This window comes from Microtus oregoni, unplaced genomic scaffold, assembly GCF_018167655.1.
Source record: "Microtus oregoni isolate MIOR12 unplaced genomic scaffold, Mior012 000038F_ref0000394, whole genome shotgun sequence".
Classification (NCBI taxonomy): Eukaryota; Metazoa; Chordata; class Mammalia; order Rodentia; family Cricetidae; genus Microtus; species Microtus oregoni.
This window is the reverse complement of record NW_024543097.1, coordinates 18,444,246-18,464,432: the sequence shown is the minus strand read 5'-3', so window position 1 is coordinate 18,464,432 and position 20,187 is coordinate 18,444,246. Positions and strand designations below refer to the sequence as shown.

At 40.4% G+C, this 20,187-nt stretch overlaps 2 protein-coding genes and 1 pseudogene across 8 annotated transcripts in view; 2 read left to right on the top strand and 1 right to left on the bottom strand.

Moving 5' to 3' along the window:
• The window catches only part of Gin1 (gypsy retrotransposon integrase 1), a 28,357-nt gene extending 14,529 nt beyond the window's left edge, over positions 1 to 13,828 (bottom strand). Inside the window, exons 1-2 of the mRNA XM_041631727.1 lie at positions 13,734 to 13,828; positions 1,944 to 2,089 (exon numbers count right to left, since the gene is read on the bottom strand). Coding sequence (XP_041487661.1) covers positions 1,944 to 2,082 — 139 coding nt within the window. The 5' untranslated portion in view covers positions 2,083 to 2,089; positions 13,734 to 13,828. The remainder of the gene's footprint in view (positions 1 to 1,943; positions 2,090 to 13,733) is intronic.
• LOC121433349 lies at positions 9,555 to 10,353 on the top strand (annotated as a pseudogene).
• Positions 13,829 to 13,872: 44 nt separating the features above from the next.
• The window catches only part of Ppip5k2 (diphosphoinositol pentakisphosphate kinase 2), a 58,809-nt gene continuing 52,494 nt past the window's right edge, over positions 13,873 to 20,187 (top strand). For 6 of the 7 annotated variants that reach the window (XM_041631725.1, XM_041631721.1, XM_041631723.1 and 3 more), the window contains exon 1: positions 13,873 to 14,145. The gene's annotated coding sequence lies outside the window, so the exon portion shown is untranslated. The remainder of the gene's footprint in view (positions 14,146 to 20,187) is intronic. The other variant, XM_041631724.1, reaches the window with a different exon arrangement.

Below are 20,187 nucleotides of genomic sequence, written 5' to 3'. Positions count from 1 at the left end.
AAACAATGGAAATAGAGTAAGCATATCACTAAAGCATGTGGTAACTATGAGAATATGAAATGGCCTGTCTATTGGAGTACTCAAACTAGGGAGAAACTTGTGACAAATTAAGGAGTAACTGACAGTGGCTTAGGTTATAAAGTGAATTCTGTATAGATGAGGAGCTTTGTGATACAAAATGTTCTGAAAAACTCATTATAGCTGATCTCTGTAAGCACCCCATTCCTTCCCTTGTTCTGAGTTGAGTAAAGGGAGGGACAGCATAGTGAGAGGAATACGCTTCTCAGCTCTCCTTCCCTTTGAGGATATCTAAGCAGAGGAACAAGTAGGGAACAGGAGAATCACTAATTATCTCCCCAGTTCATATGGGTTAGCTATGCAGACTCCAGAATACATTATTAAGATACTAGGATTAATAAACACAGAACTTAAATTAGAAGGTAGGCAACTGGAAATCTGAAACCCTATCTTACTCATTAGTATATCCCTGGGCCAAGAATAAGATTGGTATACCAGAGAAACTCAACAAACATTTTAAATATAAATGATAAAATGAATGGATGGATGAATGAATGAATGAATGAATGAACCTCCACTTTAGTGTAAGAGGTCTGTCTATTGCTAAGAATAGGAGTAACTGGCAGGAAGCTGTATAGGAAGACATGAACAGGCATTGATTTATAACTTTAGAATTTACAACCTTATATTCTGACCTGATTTGGAAGAAGCCTAATGCTCTATCTCTAGGCAAAACTGCCATTAATAGCGTCAACACTCATTTGGTTATGTTGACTGTGCCTTCTAATTACCTCATGCTCAGTTTGCTTTCTCCACTGAAGGAGGCAGAAAGGAGGGAAAGCTGTCATAAGCTCTCATAATTGCCCTGCTGCTTCTCAAATATTTAATGTACTGATGGAGTGTCAAGGCAAGAAAACAAACACAATTCTGAGAAATAATTAATGACACAGTGTGGAGGGAAGGGCAGGTATGTGGGTAAACTCAGCTATGAATACAGTTAGATTCTTCCTTTCTTTTACTTAAACAAGCAAGCGAGTTCATTCTGTTAGCATTTTCATACTTGATGGAGGAAGGCCATTGGTTCATAAAGAAACTGCCTTGGCCCATTTGATAGGCCAGTCCTTAGGTGGGTGGAGTAAACAGAACAGAATGCTGGGAGGAAGAGGAAGTGAGGCGGATGCCAGATGCCATGCTTTGCTCTCCAGGGTAGTCTCGATGGAGCTCCAACCCAGGATGGACCGTGGTGCTACACACATTAATAGAAATGGGCCAGGCAGTGTTTAAATGAATACAGTTTGTGTATTGTTATTTTGGGGCATAAGCTAGCCAGGCAGCCGGGAGCTGGGTGGCAGGAAGCGGCCCGCAGCGCCCACTACACATACTAAGCATCAACTAACTTCCTCAACGCCGCGGCATCAGTGCCTGAAGGTCAATCAAGAAAAGATTCCCTAGGTGGCAACAGCAAGAGAAAGTAATTTTGTGATTTTCATGGTTAATTCTTTTGATCTACAATTTAATAAGTCATTTTCTTTTCTTATTTGCTTTTTTTTTGCTTTTATTTTAAACTATGTGTACATGTGTGTGACTATGTGTGGGTATGTGCACTTGAATGCTAGAACATGCCAAACTAGAGGCCAAGACTCCCTTGGAGCTGGAGTTAGAGATGGCTGTGAGCTGCCCAACACGGGACCTGGAAACCGAACTTGATCACTATGTGCTTTTAGCTCCTGAGCTATCTCTCCAGCCCCTGAATAGGTCTTTTTCATGCTTACCAGCCTTCAGTTAGCTTTACGGTGATTTTTATGTTACTTTTGAGCATAACCTTCTACAAATTTAGCAATAACTAAATACTAGAGAATTTCCCAGGATCCTACAAACACACATGGGAAGTAATCTATAATTTAAGATTTAGACATTAATTTTACCTTTGAAGACAAATTTCTTTGCTGCTCGTCTTATGCCACTTCTCTCACTTGACAGTGTAGTTGGGTGGTATTCACCTGTGCGCTTATAATAGGCAATCTGCTTAAGATGAAGGTCACCATTTTTCCCACTACGGACCATCGTGAACCTAGGTAAGATTATTTAAAGGCATTACTTAAATGACAGGCTAATTCCACTGCTATTTCAGTTCAGGCTTCTGTCACATTTCTGCTTATGCATGAATTGAGCATTCCCAGAATATTATCTGCGAGGGAGATAATTGCAATACAGAATGGGGACAGAGTGATGCCTACAAACTAAAACATCTGGATGCCACTTTTGAGATTCATCAAGACAAATTATCTTGTCTTCTTTCATGAGATGTAAGAAATGCTGAACATTTGGAATATGAGGGAGAAGAAGGAAATGAGTCCGTATACTTCAGAAGTTCGACTGGAGACACTTGTTGGCATCCAAAGAAAGGTTATTCACAAAGGTTGGCTTTGTTATGTAATATTTAAGGAGAAAAACACAATCTCACATTACTTTTAAATGAATTCACATTCAAGATTATTGCAAAGTAAAAACAAAACTCTACTGAAATCACATTTAACATCTTTTATAAATGCTAAAATTAAACGATAGCCATTTAGCAACCAGATTCCATATGCTCTAAACCATATATAAACCTAGCTTTCCTTTAATGAAAGAGCCCCTTTCCATTGTGAACTTCCATTAATATGGAACCATTTTAAAATAAAAGAATCTTTTCTCCACATTTTCATTGGCAAGAATGACACTATGGCAGTTATGTAGGTGCCTATCAAATCAACCATCCAAACCAATTTTTGGTCTTTCTTTCCTGGCTGCCATGTCCTACGACACTGACCTTGTGCGGACATATTAGCTGTTTTCCAATAGGAATTGCCCACCATAAGCAACGATAAGGGGAACCAGAATGCAGAAGAGGTCAGGGTATTTAGCTCTACAGAGTCCTGCTGCAAGCCTCTTACCCCTATCCTTTCTCTCACTGCAAGTTGACCTCCTTTCTCTCTGAAACTTGAGTCAGAGAGCAGTCATTTTCTTCGGCGCTGCTAATTCTCAGGTTTCTTTCTTTCCACACCTCTTAAATGGTTCTTTCAAAAGTCCCAAGAATGTATTTTCTTCTTCTTCCTGGAACTCCAATACAATTTCAAAATTCTGAAGACAATATGGATGTTTGCCACTCATTAAAACAACCTAGGGATTGTCATGACTGATCAACTTGACACACCAGGGAAGAGGGAGCCTCAACTGAGAAACTGCCTCCACCAGGTTGGAGGCCATTATACTATAAAGACTCCATAATGATAAGACAGTCCCATCAGAACCTACAAATAGGTTAATTCAGCTATAAAGTATTATCATCAAACAATGATTTGAACTCACGTTTTTGGAGACAGGGTTTTGAAGTAGCTCAGGATTGCCTTAGCACCTATCACCCTTCTCCCTTGGAGCCCTAAACCTTAAAAACAGAGGCACACATTGCCGTACCTTGCATGAGCCCACTTTGAACTGGAAATACTAGTCATTTTACAGTAGATGACTATCCTCCAAACAAATGACAAATGTAGCTATCACATTTTTGTAGTAATAAGGGGCAGCGGGGCTGCGTCCCTGGCACCCCAGCCTCCTGGCTAGCTTATGCCCCGAAATAACAACACACAAACTGTATTCATTTAAACACTGCTTGGCCCTTTAGCTCTAGCCCTTACAGGCTAATTCTCACACCCCGATCAACCCATCTCTAATAATCTGTGAGCACCGGTCTTACTAGGAAAGATTCAGCATGTCTAACCTGGCGGCTTGCTTCATCGTGTGCGTCTGCCCGGGAGAGCGGAGCATGGCATCTCTCTGAGGCGTCTGCTCCCGAGAGGAGAGCTGTGGAGTCTGAGCTCACTTCCTCTTCCTCCCAGTGTTCTGTTCTGTTTACTCCTCCCACCTATCTTCTAACCAATGAGGGCCAAGCAGTTTCTTTTTATTTAACCAATGACCTTCCTCCATCATATTTTCTAAAGCATCTCTAAAAGAATGACCCACGACAGGGCCCATAGTCAGTGATACAGTGCTTGAAAGGATGTATAAGGCCCTGGGTTTTAATCCTGAGTGCTACACATATGCACAGTGTACCCATACACACACAGACAGACACACTACCAAGTACAAGTTTCTAGCATATGCCAGACACAAAACTGGAGATAAAATAATGTTAACTTTCATGAAGTTTACACTATAGTGGGGCTGGAGATGAATTTGAAAGCTAAACTCAAGCTGCATTATTCATAGTGGCTGGAAAATACAAACTGGAAAGGATCCAAGTGCCCAGTGACAGATACATAATCAAAATATGGCATGTACACATAACAAACTATTATTATTCTGCCTTAAAAATGAAAGGAGATTCTAACACATGTGAAAATATGGATGAATCTTGTGGACAGCATGCTAAATGAAATTTTAAAAACGACACATATTGTCAAATGAACAGAAACAGACATTAGAATGGTGGTTCCCAGAACTGAGGTTATGGGTGGTTGGTAGATACATTCAGTTTCACACTTTCTTCTCTAACTCAGAAACATGCTTGGCAGTGGCAATAATAGCCTGGAGCCAGGACACTAGAGCTTTCCCCTGGGGTCCTGATATAAGGAGGAACATAGTTCCTTCTCTAAAACCTGGAATATGCTTGGGGCCAGGGATAGCTGCAGCTTCAGATCCTGAGAACCCAACTTCCGACTGTATGGAACCATGGTGAACAGTGCCAAGGCCTCTGTGTGCTTGTTCTGTGATTGTCTTGAGATACTCGGTGTTCCCTTTGTGCAACATTGCTTGATTAGCCTCCTGCTGACTTCGTCCCATTGGGTGATAGCTTTCCACTGACACTGTCCGATTTCTCCCCTAAACCTGTATATAAAATGCTGTACTTTGTAAACTTGCTTGGCACAAGCCAAGAAGATTATGCAAGATCCTGTGACCCTGGCTTCCTTATCTTCTCATTCTCTGGTCCTCCCACTTAAGACCCTTCCACTCAAGAACAATCTGTTGGTCCAGGTCAATATGATGGTTACTTTATTATAATTTAAAAAATCATTTAAAAAAAAACTATGTTTTAAATAGCTTACAAAGTAGTAGGCTTCCTTTATGTATTTTTCATTCCTACTTAGTTTCTTTTGACCTTACCTCTCATCTACTTCTCTCCCAAATCTCCCTAGTCCTCTTAAGCCTTTCCACCCTGGTTAGTCTCTTTTCCACGCATTTACCATCGCTTAGAACCTCCTTCTCCCCCTCTCAGGGACTCCTTTCTGCTTCCCTGCCCCCTATATGTAATCATTCCCAAATTAACACACTTAGCTCCTAAAATTAGAAGCTAACAAGAAAAGGCTCAAACATGGGAAAACACATATTTGTCAACCTGAAGTAACTTACTTAAGACAGTATTTTCAATTAATTCCTTTCGTTTGTTTTTGAAAATTTCTCTTATGGCTGAACAAAATTCTACGGTATGTATGTGTGGTGGTCTGAAGGAAAAGAGACCCTCAAAGGAGTGGTACTATTAGTAGGTGTGGCTTATTTGGAGTTGGTATGATCTTGTGGGAGGAAGTGTGTCACTGTGGTGGTGGGCTTTGAGGTCTCAGATAGGCTCCAGCCATGCCCAGTGTGTCAGACCAGACCACTTCCTTTTGCCTGCAAGTCAATATGTAAGAACTATCAGATCCTTCTGTAGTATCACATCTGCATGCTCGAGGCCATGTTCCACCATGACGATAATGGGCTAAACCTCTGAAACTGTTGGGAGCTGTGAACCCCCAGATCCTAAATATCTTGTAAAAAAAAATTATTTTCCCCTGATCTGAGTGCCTACAGCTGCTCTGAGCATGAGACCCTCAGGTGTTCCTGATGGCAGGGAATGGTTTCTGGTGCGTTTGGCTGGGGCATGGCTATCCCTATATAAGCTGCCCCTGGATACAATAAAGGGGGCATTCTTGTTTCAAGGATTTTAGCTCAAGGATGACCTGTGTTTCTGGCTCTGTGTGTCTTTGTGTGTTTCAATCTCCAGCCCCTTGCCCGATTCATGAACAGTATGGCGGTGCATAGAGCACAGACGGGCATGGTGCTACCCATGAAACTGTAAGCACTCCACCACAATGAAATGTTTTTTGTAAGAGCTGTCATGACCATGGTGTCTCTTCACAGCAATAGAAAACCTACAGATGCATTACCCACACTCTTTGATGGACATTTGTATTGATTCGCTTTCCTTATTATTGTGAATAGAAGAACAGCAAGCATAGATATGCAAATACCTCTGTGAAAAGATACAGAGACCCTTGGTATATGCCCAGAAATTACACAGCTAGGTCATACAGGAGTTCTGTCTTTAGTTTTGTGAGAAGCCCCCAAGCTTATTTCCATTGTGGCTGGACCAGTTTACAACCCCACCAAAACTGAGTAGTAGTTCCCTTTTCTCACATCCTTGGCCTGCTTTTTTTTTTATCACTGAATTTCTTGATGCTGGCCACTCTTACTGGGTAGAGGTGGAATTTCAAATTTGTTTTAACTTGCACTTATCTGGTGGGTAAAGACATGAGACAATTTTTTAAAAAATGGCTTTATTTGTATTTCTCTTTTGAGAGTTTTCTGCTCAATCCTTAAACCATTTATAAACCTGGATTATTTATTATTTATAATTTTGATTTCTTTGCATCTCTAGCAGATGTGTACTTCTTCGAATGATGTCCCCACATTTTGCAGGCTGTCTTTTCACCCAACAGCTCCCTTTGCTGTGAAGTGGCTATACTGGTTACTTTTGTCACTGTTGTTACAAAAACCATGGGTAGGGCATCTCAGGAAGTACTGGTTTATTCTGGTTCACAGTTGAAAAGCACGAGATCAAGACAGGGAAGTCAGTCAGCGGAAGTGAGGCAGCCGGGCACACTGCATTCTCCTAGCAAGCAGAATACTATGAAGGTTAGGACTGAGATGCCATCATACTAGGTCTAATTCCATCTAGTTAATTCCTCACAGGCGTTGAGATGCTTGCTTCCCAGGTCATTCTAGACAAAGCCTGTCAAATTGACAATACCAACTATTCCAGTGTCATTTTTGATTGCTGGCCTTATTTCCTGAGTAACTGGAGTCCTACACAGGAAGTCCTCACATACACCTATATCCTGATACATTTCCAGTACCTTTTCATCTGGCAGTTTCAGAGTTTCAGGTCTGATGTTGAAGTCTTTGAGACACTTGGAGTTGATTTTAAGTAAGGTGAGAGATAGGATCTAGGCTTCATTTTTCCATGGGAAGCTTTCCAGTTTTCCAAGTGGTTTGCTAAGGAGGCTGTCTACATTACAACAAGAATTTTTGGCATCTCTGTCAAAAATCTTTTGGCTGTAGCTGCATTGGTTCAAATCTGGAACTTTAATTTTGTGCTGGTACCATGCTGTTTTTATCACTATGGTTCTGTAATGTAACAGAAATCAGGCATGGGGACACCTTCCACCCTTCTTTACTTTTGCTATATGGTGATACCATCTACCCTTCTTTATTTTTGCTCAGGATTGGTTTGGCTACTCTGAGGGCTTTTGTGTTTCCAAGTGAGTTTTGACTTTTTACAAGTATTTCTGTGAAGAATGGCATTGGATTGCATTGCTTTTGGTAAAACAATCATTTCATAATACAGATTCTTGTAATCCAAGAGCATAGCATAACATGGGATTCTTCTTTTATTTTTTTGATTTTTTTTTTTGCAGGGTCTCACTGTGTAATTCTACCTGATCTAGAAATGTATATCAGGCTAGCCTTCATCACACAGAAATCTTCCTGCCTCTGCCTCCCAAGCATTGGGATTAAAGGCACAAACACAGCAGGCTGTATTTTAAGGTTCGGGTTACAAAGCCCTTTCACCTCATTGGTGAAGTTTATTAAAAGGTTGTATTGTTAAGCTTTAGACAACTGTGAATGGGAACATTTCCCTGCTTGCTTCCTCAGTGTGCTTGTTTATCATACATAGGAGGGCTACAGATTTTTGTATATTAACTTTTTATCCTGTCACTTGCTCAAAGCGTTTTAACCAACCTATGAGTTTTCTGATGGGAGTCATTAGGGTCTTTTATGTATAAAATCATTATATTTGTGAATAAGGATACTTTGGCCTCTTCCTTCCTATTTGTATCCCTTTTATTTGTTTTGCTTGTCTTACAGCTCAAGAAAATAAATAAGCAGCAAATAAATAGGAGATTTGGCTTTCATGAAAGGCATAATCCAAAACGGTTAGTTCTAACACCAAGGCTACTACAGGCCATTGGAAATAGAGGAAAGATATAGTAGTAGATTATTTGTGTTTTAATAAATAAAGTTTACTGAAGATCAGAGTGCAAAGCAGCCACAGTAGTCAGTCATACAGGCCAGGCAGTGGTGGCACACACCTTTAATCCCAGCAGCCACACTAGTCAGCCATAGTGGCCGGGCAGTGGTGGTGCACACCTTCAATCCCAGCACTAGAGAGGCATAGAAAACAGGCGGAGACAGCTCTCAGTCTCAGTCTGAGGATTCCTGGAAGCAGGATCTCCCGCTTCTGTCTGAGGTAGAGGTAAGAGCCCCTGGCTGATGGCTTTGCTTTTCTCATCTTCAGCTTGAACCCCAATATCTGTCTCTGGGTTTTTATTATTCATACTACAGAAAGAAAACTTGCATGACTGGAGGCCTAATATTCTTTAGAAGATGGGACAACATTTAACATAAATAAAGAACACAAGAGTCAAATGAGATAACTCCATCAACACTCCAATTCCCTTCCCATTGATCTACAGAGTCAATGCAATCCCAGTTTGAGGAGAATTGGCACATTAACATGGTTACCTAGTTTTTTTTTTTCTTTGTTAGGAAGGGAGGGACTTACAGGTTTTTTTAAAAAAGTATTCTAGACAGAGGCTTTTTTTGACATTTCAAAATGAAACAATTTATTTCCATTTTACCCTCTCTTTTATAAAACCCAGCAAGTTAATTCTAAATTGATATGTAAAATCAACAGGCTCAGAAGAGGTGAAATGACTGTGAAAAATGACAGATATAAGAATTTTTACAGTGGATGACTTGCAGACTGTGGTGCTGGTAAAATAACTGTCAGTCCATCAGCCAGAACAGTATCTAGAAACAGACACTCGGATATGGCAAAACAATTTTTAACCATGGTCCCAAAGAAATGAGAGTTTTCAAGAAATGCTGGACCAATCAAACATCCATATAAAAAAAACCCATGAACTTATATCTCACAGGACATGTAAAAATTAGCTCACAAATGGCCACAGACCCATACTTAAGGGCTAAAATGACAGCATTTCCAGAAAAGAAAAAACAAAATAAAATGTTGGTGAGCTTGCTAGACTAAGGAGTAAATATAAAGTGTCACTTTTGAAGGAAAAGATTTAAACCTCTTTTTAACGACACTGCTAAGGAGTGCAGGACGGCAAGCAGCGGCAAGAGCGCCTTGGGCAGTCTCGTCACCCGCACGGCGGCCGGATCCCCGCGGCCTGGAGCCGGCGGGTCAGGCTCCACACAAAGAAAATCAACTAAACATGGGCAAAGGAGATCCTAAGAAGCCGAGAGGCAAAATGTCCTCGTATGCATTCTTTGTGCAAACCTGCCGGGAGGAACGCAAGAAGAAGCACCCGGATGCTTCTGTCAACTTCTCAGAGTTCTCCAAGAAGTGCTCAGAAAGGTGGAAGACTATGTCTGCTAAAGAAAAGGGGAAATTTGAAGACATGGCCAAGGCTGACAAGGCTCGTTATGAAAGAGAAATGAGAACCTACATCCCCCACAAAGGGGAGACCAAAAAGAAGTTCAAGGACCCCAATGCACCCAAGAGGCCTCCTTCGGCCTTCTTCTTGTTCTGTTCTGCCCCAAAATCAAAGAACACCCTGGCTTATCCATTGGTGGTGTTGCAAAGAAACTGGGAGAGATGTGGAACAACACTGCTGCAGATGACAAGCAGCCCTATGAAAAGAAGGCTGCCAAGCTGAAGGAGAAGTACGAAAAGGATATTGCTGCTTACAGAGCTAAAGGAAAACCCGATGCAGCGAAAAAGGGGGTGGTCAAGGCGGAAAAGAGCAAGAAAAAGAAGGAAGAGGAAGATGATGAGGAAGACGAAGAGGATGAAGAGGAGGAGGAAGAAGAGGAAGACGAAGATGAGGAAGATGATGATGATGAATAAGTTGGTTCTAGCGCAGTTTTTTTCTTGTCTATAAAGCATTTAACCCCCCTGTACACAACTCACTCCTTTTAAAGAAAAAAATTGAAATGTAAGGCTGTGTAAGATTTGTTTTTAAACTGTACAGTGTCTTTTTTTGTATAGTTAACACACTACCGAATGTGTCATTAGATAGCCCTGTCCTAGTGGTATTTTCAAAAGCCACTAACCTTGCCTGGTACAGTCTGGGGGTTGTAAATTGGCATGGAAATTTAAAGCAGGTTCTTGTTGGTGCACAGCACAAATTAGTTATATATGGGGACGGTAGTTTTTTTTGTTTTGTTTTGTTTTTTGTTTTTTTTTTCATCTTCAGTTGTCTCTGATGCAGCTTATACGAAGATAATTGTTCTGTTAACTGAATACCACTCTGTAATTGCAAAAAAAATTGCAGCTGTTTTGTTGACATTCTGAATGCTTCTAAGTAAATACAATTTTTTTTATTAGTATTGTTGTCCTTTTCATAGGTCTGAAAATTCTCTTCTCAAGGGGAAGCTAGTCTTTTGCTTTTGCCCATTTTGGGTCACACGAATTATTGCAGTGTTTCTTTTCATATAGTTAGCTGGAAGAAGAGCTTTTATTTACACACCCTGCATATTGTGATGGGGGCAACATTTTCGTCCATAGTTAATTTCAAAATTGTGATCAGTCAGTTAAGAGATAGTACATAACCCACGTGCAAAGCTGAGAGTGATCAGTTCTATTACACCATAGGATTATTAGGATCAAAGTCTGAAAGTCTGTCCTTGAAGGACGAATAGAAAAGTATGTTCTAATCCTTACATGAGGACTCTTCTTAGCTTCCATTACTATGAAATGGCAGTTACATTCTGCAGTTCCCCTATTAAAGACCTGAGAATGTATCCCCAAAGGCATGAGCTTAAAATACAAGACTGCCATATAAGACTCTCTGTTGACATTAGCCCTAGTAAAGGCTATGATGAAAACTGGCTATAATGCCTTTGCCCATCTATCTAAATACAGGATTGCTCAGGAAACTTGACTGTTTAAAAGTATTTTTAATTAGTTGAGCCAGCTTTTCTTAAAATTATGCCACATTTAAAATTAAAGTAAGGGTATATTTTCCTATATTGTGATTTATCCCTTTATTAAATCGGAGACAAGAAAAGACCTTAAACTGTGTATTAGTACCAGTTGTCCAATCCATTTGGTATTTCTTTATAAAACCCAAACTCACTCATTAGTCATGTTTAATCTGCTTAGCAGTTTAGGGAACAATTCGGCAATTTTGTGTTTTTTTTGAGATTATCATTCTCTTAAAGTGCCAGTGTTTTAAAATAGCGTTCTTGTAATTTTACGCGCTTTTGTGATGGAGTGCTGTTTGTTATATAATTTTGACTTGGGTTCTTTACATTTGCGTTTGTTAATGTAATTTGAGGAGGAATACTGAACATGAGTCCTGGATGATACTAATAAACTAATAATTGCAGAGGTTTAAAAAAAAATAAAGACACTGCTAAGAAATGCAGCTGAAGGAGAATATTTGTAGTACCTATCTCTGACAAAGGATTGATGAAGAACTCAAAGCCTAACAAGAAAGCAAACAGCCTAACGTTAAACATGGGCATGAAGTTTGAACTGAACATCTACAAAAGGGTATCATTAATGAACACATGAGAAATACTCAACATCATTAGACAAAGGACAATGTCCAGGACAGCCACATAAGGACATGAGGATACAAACCCAGGCAACAAAACCCAGAGACCTGAGCACTGTTGGTGAGAATATATAAGGACACAAGTAGGGGGTGTTTGGAAGGCATCAACTGGGAGTAAGAATTTCAGGTGTGTGACATTTACCTAGGTCTTAGTGACCATGTTGGGGGGGAGGCCATAATAATTGTCCCTCCTTTACCAAAACCAAAAAGATCAATGAAATAATGGATTTCAAAGTCTTTTGTAAATGGTAAAATGATATATAGACATTGTTATAAGTTTTCAATCAAGTTGCTTAAAGCAATCGAACCTTCTTTGTCAAAATTGCTCAAGAAATTTAAAAACCTTTTATTAATGTATTTAATATTTTAGAGGAATATCTATGTTCTACTGTTAATAGTAAAGTTCAATAGACCTGGCAAGAGTATTACTTGCTTTTTTTTTTTTTTTTTTTTTTTTTTTGCTATCTGTAGCCAGCGTTGTCCTGGATCTGGATCCTGGAATTCAGTAGGTAGATGGGGCTGGCTTCAAACTCATGATGATTCTCCTGCCTGAGCCTCCCAGTGTATATACTTTATCATGACTTCCATTACTATTTAATGTAGTCCATCAACTGCTGGTTTTTAAGACGGAGACAGATGTAAAGGAGAAACAGTAACTGCGTAAAATGGAAAGAAAATCATACATATAAAGAATATTTTCCAACTTTAAAAATATCCTTATCTTTTCAAGAACTCAGACGTTAGAAAAGGTATTGAAGATGGTTCATCACAACAACTTCCCTGATGCAAGATCATCAGAATACTTGGTTAAATTTTTTCACACCATGCTTCGTGTACATTACATAAAACAAGTATTTTTACTGATCCTTATTGCTTAACTTCTTCAATAATTTTATCGTGTGCATCTAATAAAATTAAAGCGATTAAATATCCCTTTACATTTGTTCCCTCATATCATTTCCTACTAACCACGAAGCTACGGTTAAAATCAGTGGAAGGTAAGTTTGTGTTCCAACTTAAAAACACAAAGCGTGCAATGTTTTAATAAACACAGTAATTCGGGATGAGAATTCTGACATATGAATTACTCTAGTTTAATCTCTGAAAACTGAACCAGCACAATTTATGCATTAACTGGGAAGCGGCAGAGAGAAGACTGGGGAGGCAATTCTCCAGAACACTCTGTAATCTGTCTCACCTAAGGGTACACAATTAACAAGAAATCCCCTTACTTCCAAAATCTGCTGCACAGGACAAACTCATGTCTATTTTGAAAATTCTCAACCGAGGTTCGAAAAATCCACGAAAGAATTCAGTGAGATTTAAAAGGGTACGTTTCCTTTAAAGCTGCGTGTTAAGACTCCCCCTTGAGCTTATTTCTTCACTTTGGTGTAGGTTTTCACCACGATTCAGGGTGAGACTTCTCCAGCGTTAGCCAAGCCGCCGAGTGCAGTTTCGAATGCAGTCAAGCATTCGCAGCCGCCAGCGAGGGAGCGTTCCGCAAGCATTTGACAGCTTGTTAACTGGCTCCCGAGGGCAAGGTCCAGCTAATCCTTGCATAAGCAAGAAAATGACCGTTGACAACTCAATCACACAGTCGCCAACTGCCTGAGCCCAACAAGTCCTCGCCTCTTTACAGCCAGCTTCCGCTCGGCTAGCAAAACTCAAGGCCCTTTAGCCCCAAAGGCGCCTGCGCGAAACCTCCACCTCGTCAAACCCTTCCTTAGAGCAGACGAAGGGGTCCGTTTTAAAGTTATTATCAGCTTACGTCTCACTTTAAAAAAAGGGGAGGGAGGAGGTATAACAGAACACACTAGAATGACCACTCACCGAAGTGGTCCTAAATGCAAACAGCAGGTTTTAACTTTTCTTCCGCGACTTATCTGGTGCTGCCGGAAACGGAACTACCGGGCTCGGAGTTTGGCGGGGGGTGGTGGCGGTGGTGGAACAGGAAAGCTCAGGCGGAGCGTTGGTCCGGCGGAAACTGTCCCGGCCGGTGCGGTTTCGGTGTGAGACCCGTGGAGGGCGGGCGGGGAAGAGGCGTGTCGGAGGCTCCCGAGGTGTAGCCGTGCCAGCCTTGCCGCTCATGCCGAAGAGGGAAGATTTCAGGTCCACGCCTCCGAGAGCCGCCTCTGCCCGAACACCTACCTCACCCTTGTGCCTGCAGTTAAAGGGGAGGAACCGAAACCTGGATGGGCTCAAGCATCTCCCACGGATCGCTTGATGACCGCAGCCGAGGCAGGTGAGGACCGGGAGCTCGGTGGAGAACCGGAGCCAGACCCGATGGCTGGAGGCTCATTGCCGCCTTTAGGTGTTTGCTTTGTCTCCCTGCTCTGCTCCGCGGACCCCAGACACGTGCTCTTGCCCGAGGCACGAACCGGAGCGAGTGACAACGTGGTCTTGGAGGAGTGACAGTCCAGCTCCAGGGTCCTTTTCAGGCTTGATTTCTCTTCCACTTCCCGCGTCGCTTCCTCCTTTCACGTCTCGGGTTTGAGAAAGCAGTTCAGCTCGGAGGGAGCTGCCTAACTTGTATCTGAATCTCTTTGCACAGAGGTGTGCAGCGTTGTTTGGGTTCTGCTGTGGGGAGAGGTGGCTGCTTCATTCCGTAGTCTCCATCACTCTGCTTGTCTTGGCTTTCCACACCCACTTTTAAGGAACAAAAGCACCATGTGCCCGCAGCTTCGCCCGCTGAGATACTAGGTTGCAGGTCAATGCCGCACCCGCACCTTATCGATTAGATGGCCTTGCGTCCTCCCTTGTTGGTAATGACCTTTGGATCTCATCCTCCAGGTTCTGGACAACTTCCTGAGAGTTAACCATTCTTGGAGTTTTGTGGCAATGGTTGTCTCGTTTCAGCGTCCTAGAAGACTTAGCTGTAGAAGTAGGAAGCATGGCTGACTGCAGCATTAGCCTCCAAGCCTACCCCGGGACAGGCTTTTGTTTCGCTCTTAAGGTTTTTTAAAACGGAAATATGTGGTTTTAGAGCGATAACGTGACGATAGCTGCTACACATGGGTAACTGCCAAATGCTTTGCACATATATTTTCATTCAGTCTTTTAAGGATCCCATGAAGGTTTTAGCTGGAAAATGTTAAGTTAGTGAGGTTGTGTAACTTACCCTAGTAACATTTTGCTTTGAGTAAACCTCTGAATCTTTACTAGAAAGTAGATCTGAATTCTATTGTCCTGCCATTATTATTCTTATTCCAATTTCTTCACTAACATTTTCAGTGGTTCAAAGTTTTATTTATCCGTTTAAGAAAGCACAGAGTGGTGTGTGTGTGTGTGTGTGTGTGTGTGTGTGACAAATGACAGTCATGGTCTCTGTGCATCTTCTGTGTGTGGCGTAGAATTAAATTTTTCACAACCTCAAATAGTCTTTCTTGCAGTATAGGCTATTTAAAAAAAAAGTCCTAAAACTGATGAATAGAAGGGTCATTATTGTGCAATCAAGCTTGCTTTTTTTAAGTTTTAAATCAATGTGATTTGTAGAGTGAGGGTATTAAATTGAACATTATGAAAGTATCATGAGGGTAATAAATTGAGCAATTAAAAGAATATGGAATCTAATATTAGACATATGCACGGTTCGTGCGGTCTTTCTGAAAATTTAAAATGTAACAAAACTTTGAGCTCTCATAGAAACAGGTATTTATGGAACATGAAGGAAAGGTTCGGCTATGTGTTTGGGGTGGTAGGTGCATGAGAATAGCTTGGGAAACATTCTTTGAAGTCTTCCAATTGTTTATTTCAAGGAGACTAGGAACTTCCTCTAAAATAGCCATGAATTCCAGATCAAAGAGCTGACTCAGCAGAAAGGTATATTCCAGGCAAACTAGCTGACACAGCGAAAAGATGTGTATTCCTTTTGAAAGGGAGGGGACTCGGTGCCAAAGCTGTATGGAGCTTGGTTTGTAGAATCAAAAATCTATTCTAGCTTACTTTTCCTAGCCCGAAGAAGCCAACATTTAACACTTTTTGTGTAGTGTCTTCCTAGTGGCTTGACTTAGCTCTCCTTTATAGCAATGTTTCCTCTGGAAAATGTTTTGGGGATCTCAGGAAAACTGGTTATGTATTTGCATTCTGATCGAACAACTGTTATTGGAGCTCCAGTTTCCTTTGTTTTTTGTTTGTTTGCTTGTTTATTTGTTTTGGTTTTTGGAGTGGAAATTTGCTCTTTTGTGGCGAACATTATTGGAACCTATGGGAATGATAGCTTGAAAGATTTCTGTAAGGGATCTCTAAATGCTGTGCGATACCGGTGACTCATCCAGGGTGTTATTTGAAAGGATGGAGCCAGTACCTGTGAACATATGAGAGCGAGAACTCTCATCCAGGGCAGTGGGGAGTCTAGTCTGGAGCAGTGCAGTAAGACTGGAGTGCTGTAACAAGGTCACCAAAGCAGCAGCAGGACAGGAACCCAGCCGGCATCCTTTGCCAGAAGGTATATCCTAACCTTGGCTGCTTATATGTATTTCTGTTTTTTGATTTAGTTTTGTTCTGTCAGTTAAATAAACTCAGAAACTCCTTATTCATAGCCATAGTTAGGCAGTTATAGAAACAGCTGCTGTTTACTGAATCCCTAACGTGGGCCAATTGTCCTGGCACCTGCATTCCCATGTAATCGCCAAAGCTTGTATGAGGTGTATAACCTCATTTCCTCAGGAGGCGAGAACTGGGCCAGGCACAGCAGAGCCAGTTCCAAGGGGGGGAGTTGAGTTTGCTTGCTGGAGTGGGGCAGCTCTCAGACTCCAGCGGTGTCAGCATCACCTCAGAGTTTAAATCACTGGAGTACTTGGGTCTCATCGGCATACTTCAAAAACTTATAAAACGAGGACAACATCCATAATCAAAGACAATTGTAAGAATGTTCATTCACAGCACAGTAATTGATCCCTAACATTATTTCACATTTAGACATACATTGACAATGATAGTGTCTTTGCTGTGCCATAGGGAAAACCGACCTTAATGCTGCTCAAGTTACCTGAGTAGGACTCATAGCCAACTGAATGGCTCAGACAAGTTTTGAACATGCCCAATTTTGCATTCATGGTTGAGCAACATGTTAGGAAGCCCCTGCATTAAAAAACTAAGTCTTTAGCATATAAAACATTTAGTAATTTCATTCCCTTGAGAATTTTTTTTTTTTTTTTTTTGGATTTTGTAATGCTGTATACAGCTGAGGTAGTTAAATAAGACCGTAGGTGAGCAAGGTCAAAAGTATGATAAAGGGAAAAAAAATCTTGGATATTGGTAAGTTTTGTGGAGGAGTATTTATGCTGAGATAAGCCAAGCACCATGAGGACAGAGATTCTATTTTGTCTGTTTCATATCATTTTTATTATAGAAGAAAACTTGATTTTCTGTAATAACGAACAGTGCACAGTCGTGGACGTGGTGAACATGTGTGCTGCCTCCTCTATGTGTCTGTTGTTTTACTCTCTTCTCCATTTGTATGGGGAAGCGGCTAGTACATGACTAAACTTGCCTGCTTGTTGGAACTGCTTGGGAAACTTCAAAACATACCCAAGTGCTACCCAAACACCCTTGCAGACCAGGCTGGCCTTGAACTCACAGAGATCCGCCCACCTCTGCCTCCCCAGTACTGGGATTAAAGGCACGTGCCACCACAGCCCAGCTCTACCCAAACATTCTAAGTGGTATGGAGTTTGTCCAGAATTTCAGGCACAAGTACATTTAATGTGTGTATGGATATTCAACCCTTACATGGGCTATGACAGGTAGAGCTTACTTATAAAAAAAGTAGGACCCAAGAGATCAAATACAATTCTAAAGGATAAGAGTCCAACCTAGGGATTTTGAATCCTAAGTCCATGCGTTTAAGCATTGATTGGTTCAGCTTTTTAATAATATCTCTCATATATTAAAATAGAATTACAGAAAAATAAATGGGAGCGTTACCCAGCCTTATATTCTATTGAGGGCTACTTGTTCAGCCCACCATTATAAGAAGGCCCTTTCCTGCCTAACCTGCTTCTTCTTCTACACCTGCTTTCTCAAGTGCAGTTCAGGAAATGATTTAACCCCTCAGTCCTCTGAATGCTCCAGTTACATCTCTAACAATGGTTTCTCCACATTTCCTTCGCTTCCCTGTTCTACTCCAATCTCACTGACTGGTTGTTGAACACGGGAAATACACCAAGCATACTTCTGCTTCAATATTTCATGTTTCTTCCCAGCATGATCTCAGCATATCATGCCAGCTGTGATCAGATGTCACGTTATAGGAGAAGACGTCCTAGCATGCGCTTGGTTGTTGGCTCATCTCTGTCTCTCTCCTGTGAATGTCTAAGCTTGGCTGTGGGTATAAGCTTACCGTTGTTTGGAGGACATGCATTCTTGTCCTCTCGGCAACACTAATAAGTCCCAGCTGAATTCCATAAGTGGTGTGTGTGCTGTAGGTGGGGGAATCACTTACTAATTCATATTATCTGGGGGAGAAAAGGTGCTACACACCTCACCTTATCCTCTGGATGATTTCTGCTTCCAATGTGCATTATTTGTTGAAAAGACTAGTAGGAAATACAAATCAGTATTTTTTTTTTTTGAGATTTGTATGTGTATTTTTATGTGTTTGGGTATTTGTCTGCATGTATGTCTGCACACCAGAAGAGGGCATCGGACCCCATGGGACTACAGTTGTGATCCGCCAGGTAGGTGTTTGGAATTGAGCTCGGACCTCTGGAAGAATACACTATGGAGCCATCTCTCCAACCCCATAAATCAGTAGTTTTACAACCAAAAATAGCAATCATATTTCTGTCACTGGTCATTAGATTCTTGACTGAGTTATTCAGAATTTTACATTGATGTGTTCTCATTTCACAAAGAATATTTAAATTAAAACAGCAAAAACAACACTATCTCTAAAATGAGATGGTTCTTGTTGTATCATTTATGTTACAGTACTTAAACTAGAGGTACGGTTGTTTCTGTTTAATGAAATGTGTCTATTAGAAGTGAATAGTATTTATTTAATAAATATGTTCAGTTCAACAAATAACCAGCAGTATTCTTAGATTTCCATTTTATATTAGTAAGTAACTTAATTTATAGCAGTTCCTATAGAAACGTTGTTTTATTAAGTATTCAGTATGTGTGAAGCACTATGTTACCTCAGTCTTCACAGTTACAGGCTGTTGGTATACTCTCATGTACACACACACACACACACACACACACACACACACAGAGGTGGAGAGGGAGAGGGGAGGAGAGAGGGAGAGAAAATGAGATTCAGAAACGCTAGCATAAGTTGTTAGTTGTTTAGTAACAGATTGGTAAAAAACATACCCTTTCTGTTACTAAAATATTTAGAGATGTTTAAGTGGAAAGAAGATAAAAAGCACACAGAGCTCCCACGGATGTATGCCATTTAGTAACAACAAAGCTGAGCCGAGATTGTCTATAGCTGGGCAGCTATAGAAGCTTGTGAGATTTTTCCTTATGAAACACCTTGTACTATTAAATCATGCATAAAAATAAGAACAAAAAGCTTTCTTAATAAATAATTTTTTCTTCGTTCAGTTTAGTCCTAAATGATTTTAACAATTTTATAAATTGTAACAATTTTATAAAGTCAAGACTTTGTAAAAGTAATCTGTAATATTTCATAGAAAGCCATTAGTTAAACTGAAATCAGACTTCTAGAAATAAGAATTTTGGAATGTACTTACTCTGTAAATCTATTTAGTATATTGATCAATATTTTTTAAATATTTGGTTAAGCAGGGTTTTTTTATATCAGTAGTCACCAAGTGAAATATTTGATACACAATTCCTTCTTGGCAGATAACTAATTTTAATATCACCAGTGTTCAGATACATGTAAACAGCTTTGTAAAGGATAGTTTGAAATAATATCATTAGCATACGGTAGTTAATTAGTGGGTTTTTATGGAGGGGTTTTCTTGGGAGTTTCATTGAATCATATGTAGTTTTTTGACAAATACATTTTATTAGAAGTCCATCAATTGTGCTAGATTTGCTTAAAAGTTTCAAACTATCAGTTTGAGAACTGTTGGCTGAAGTCTTGTTTGCTAATCATTATTACAGATTAGTTATGTTTACCACAGGACTCTTTTTAACTGAACCTTTACAGTTGATTTGTTGCCATCACTGATTGATGCTCAATTTTCAGTTAGTATCAAGCGTACATTACATGTTTTCTGTCATTGTCTACCTTTTTCAGATATTTCTGGATTGAGGATTTAACTTTTAACAAAATTTTGTATTATAATTTGCATTATATTCTCATTTG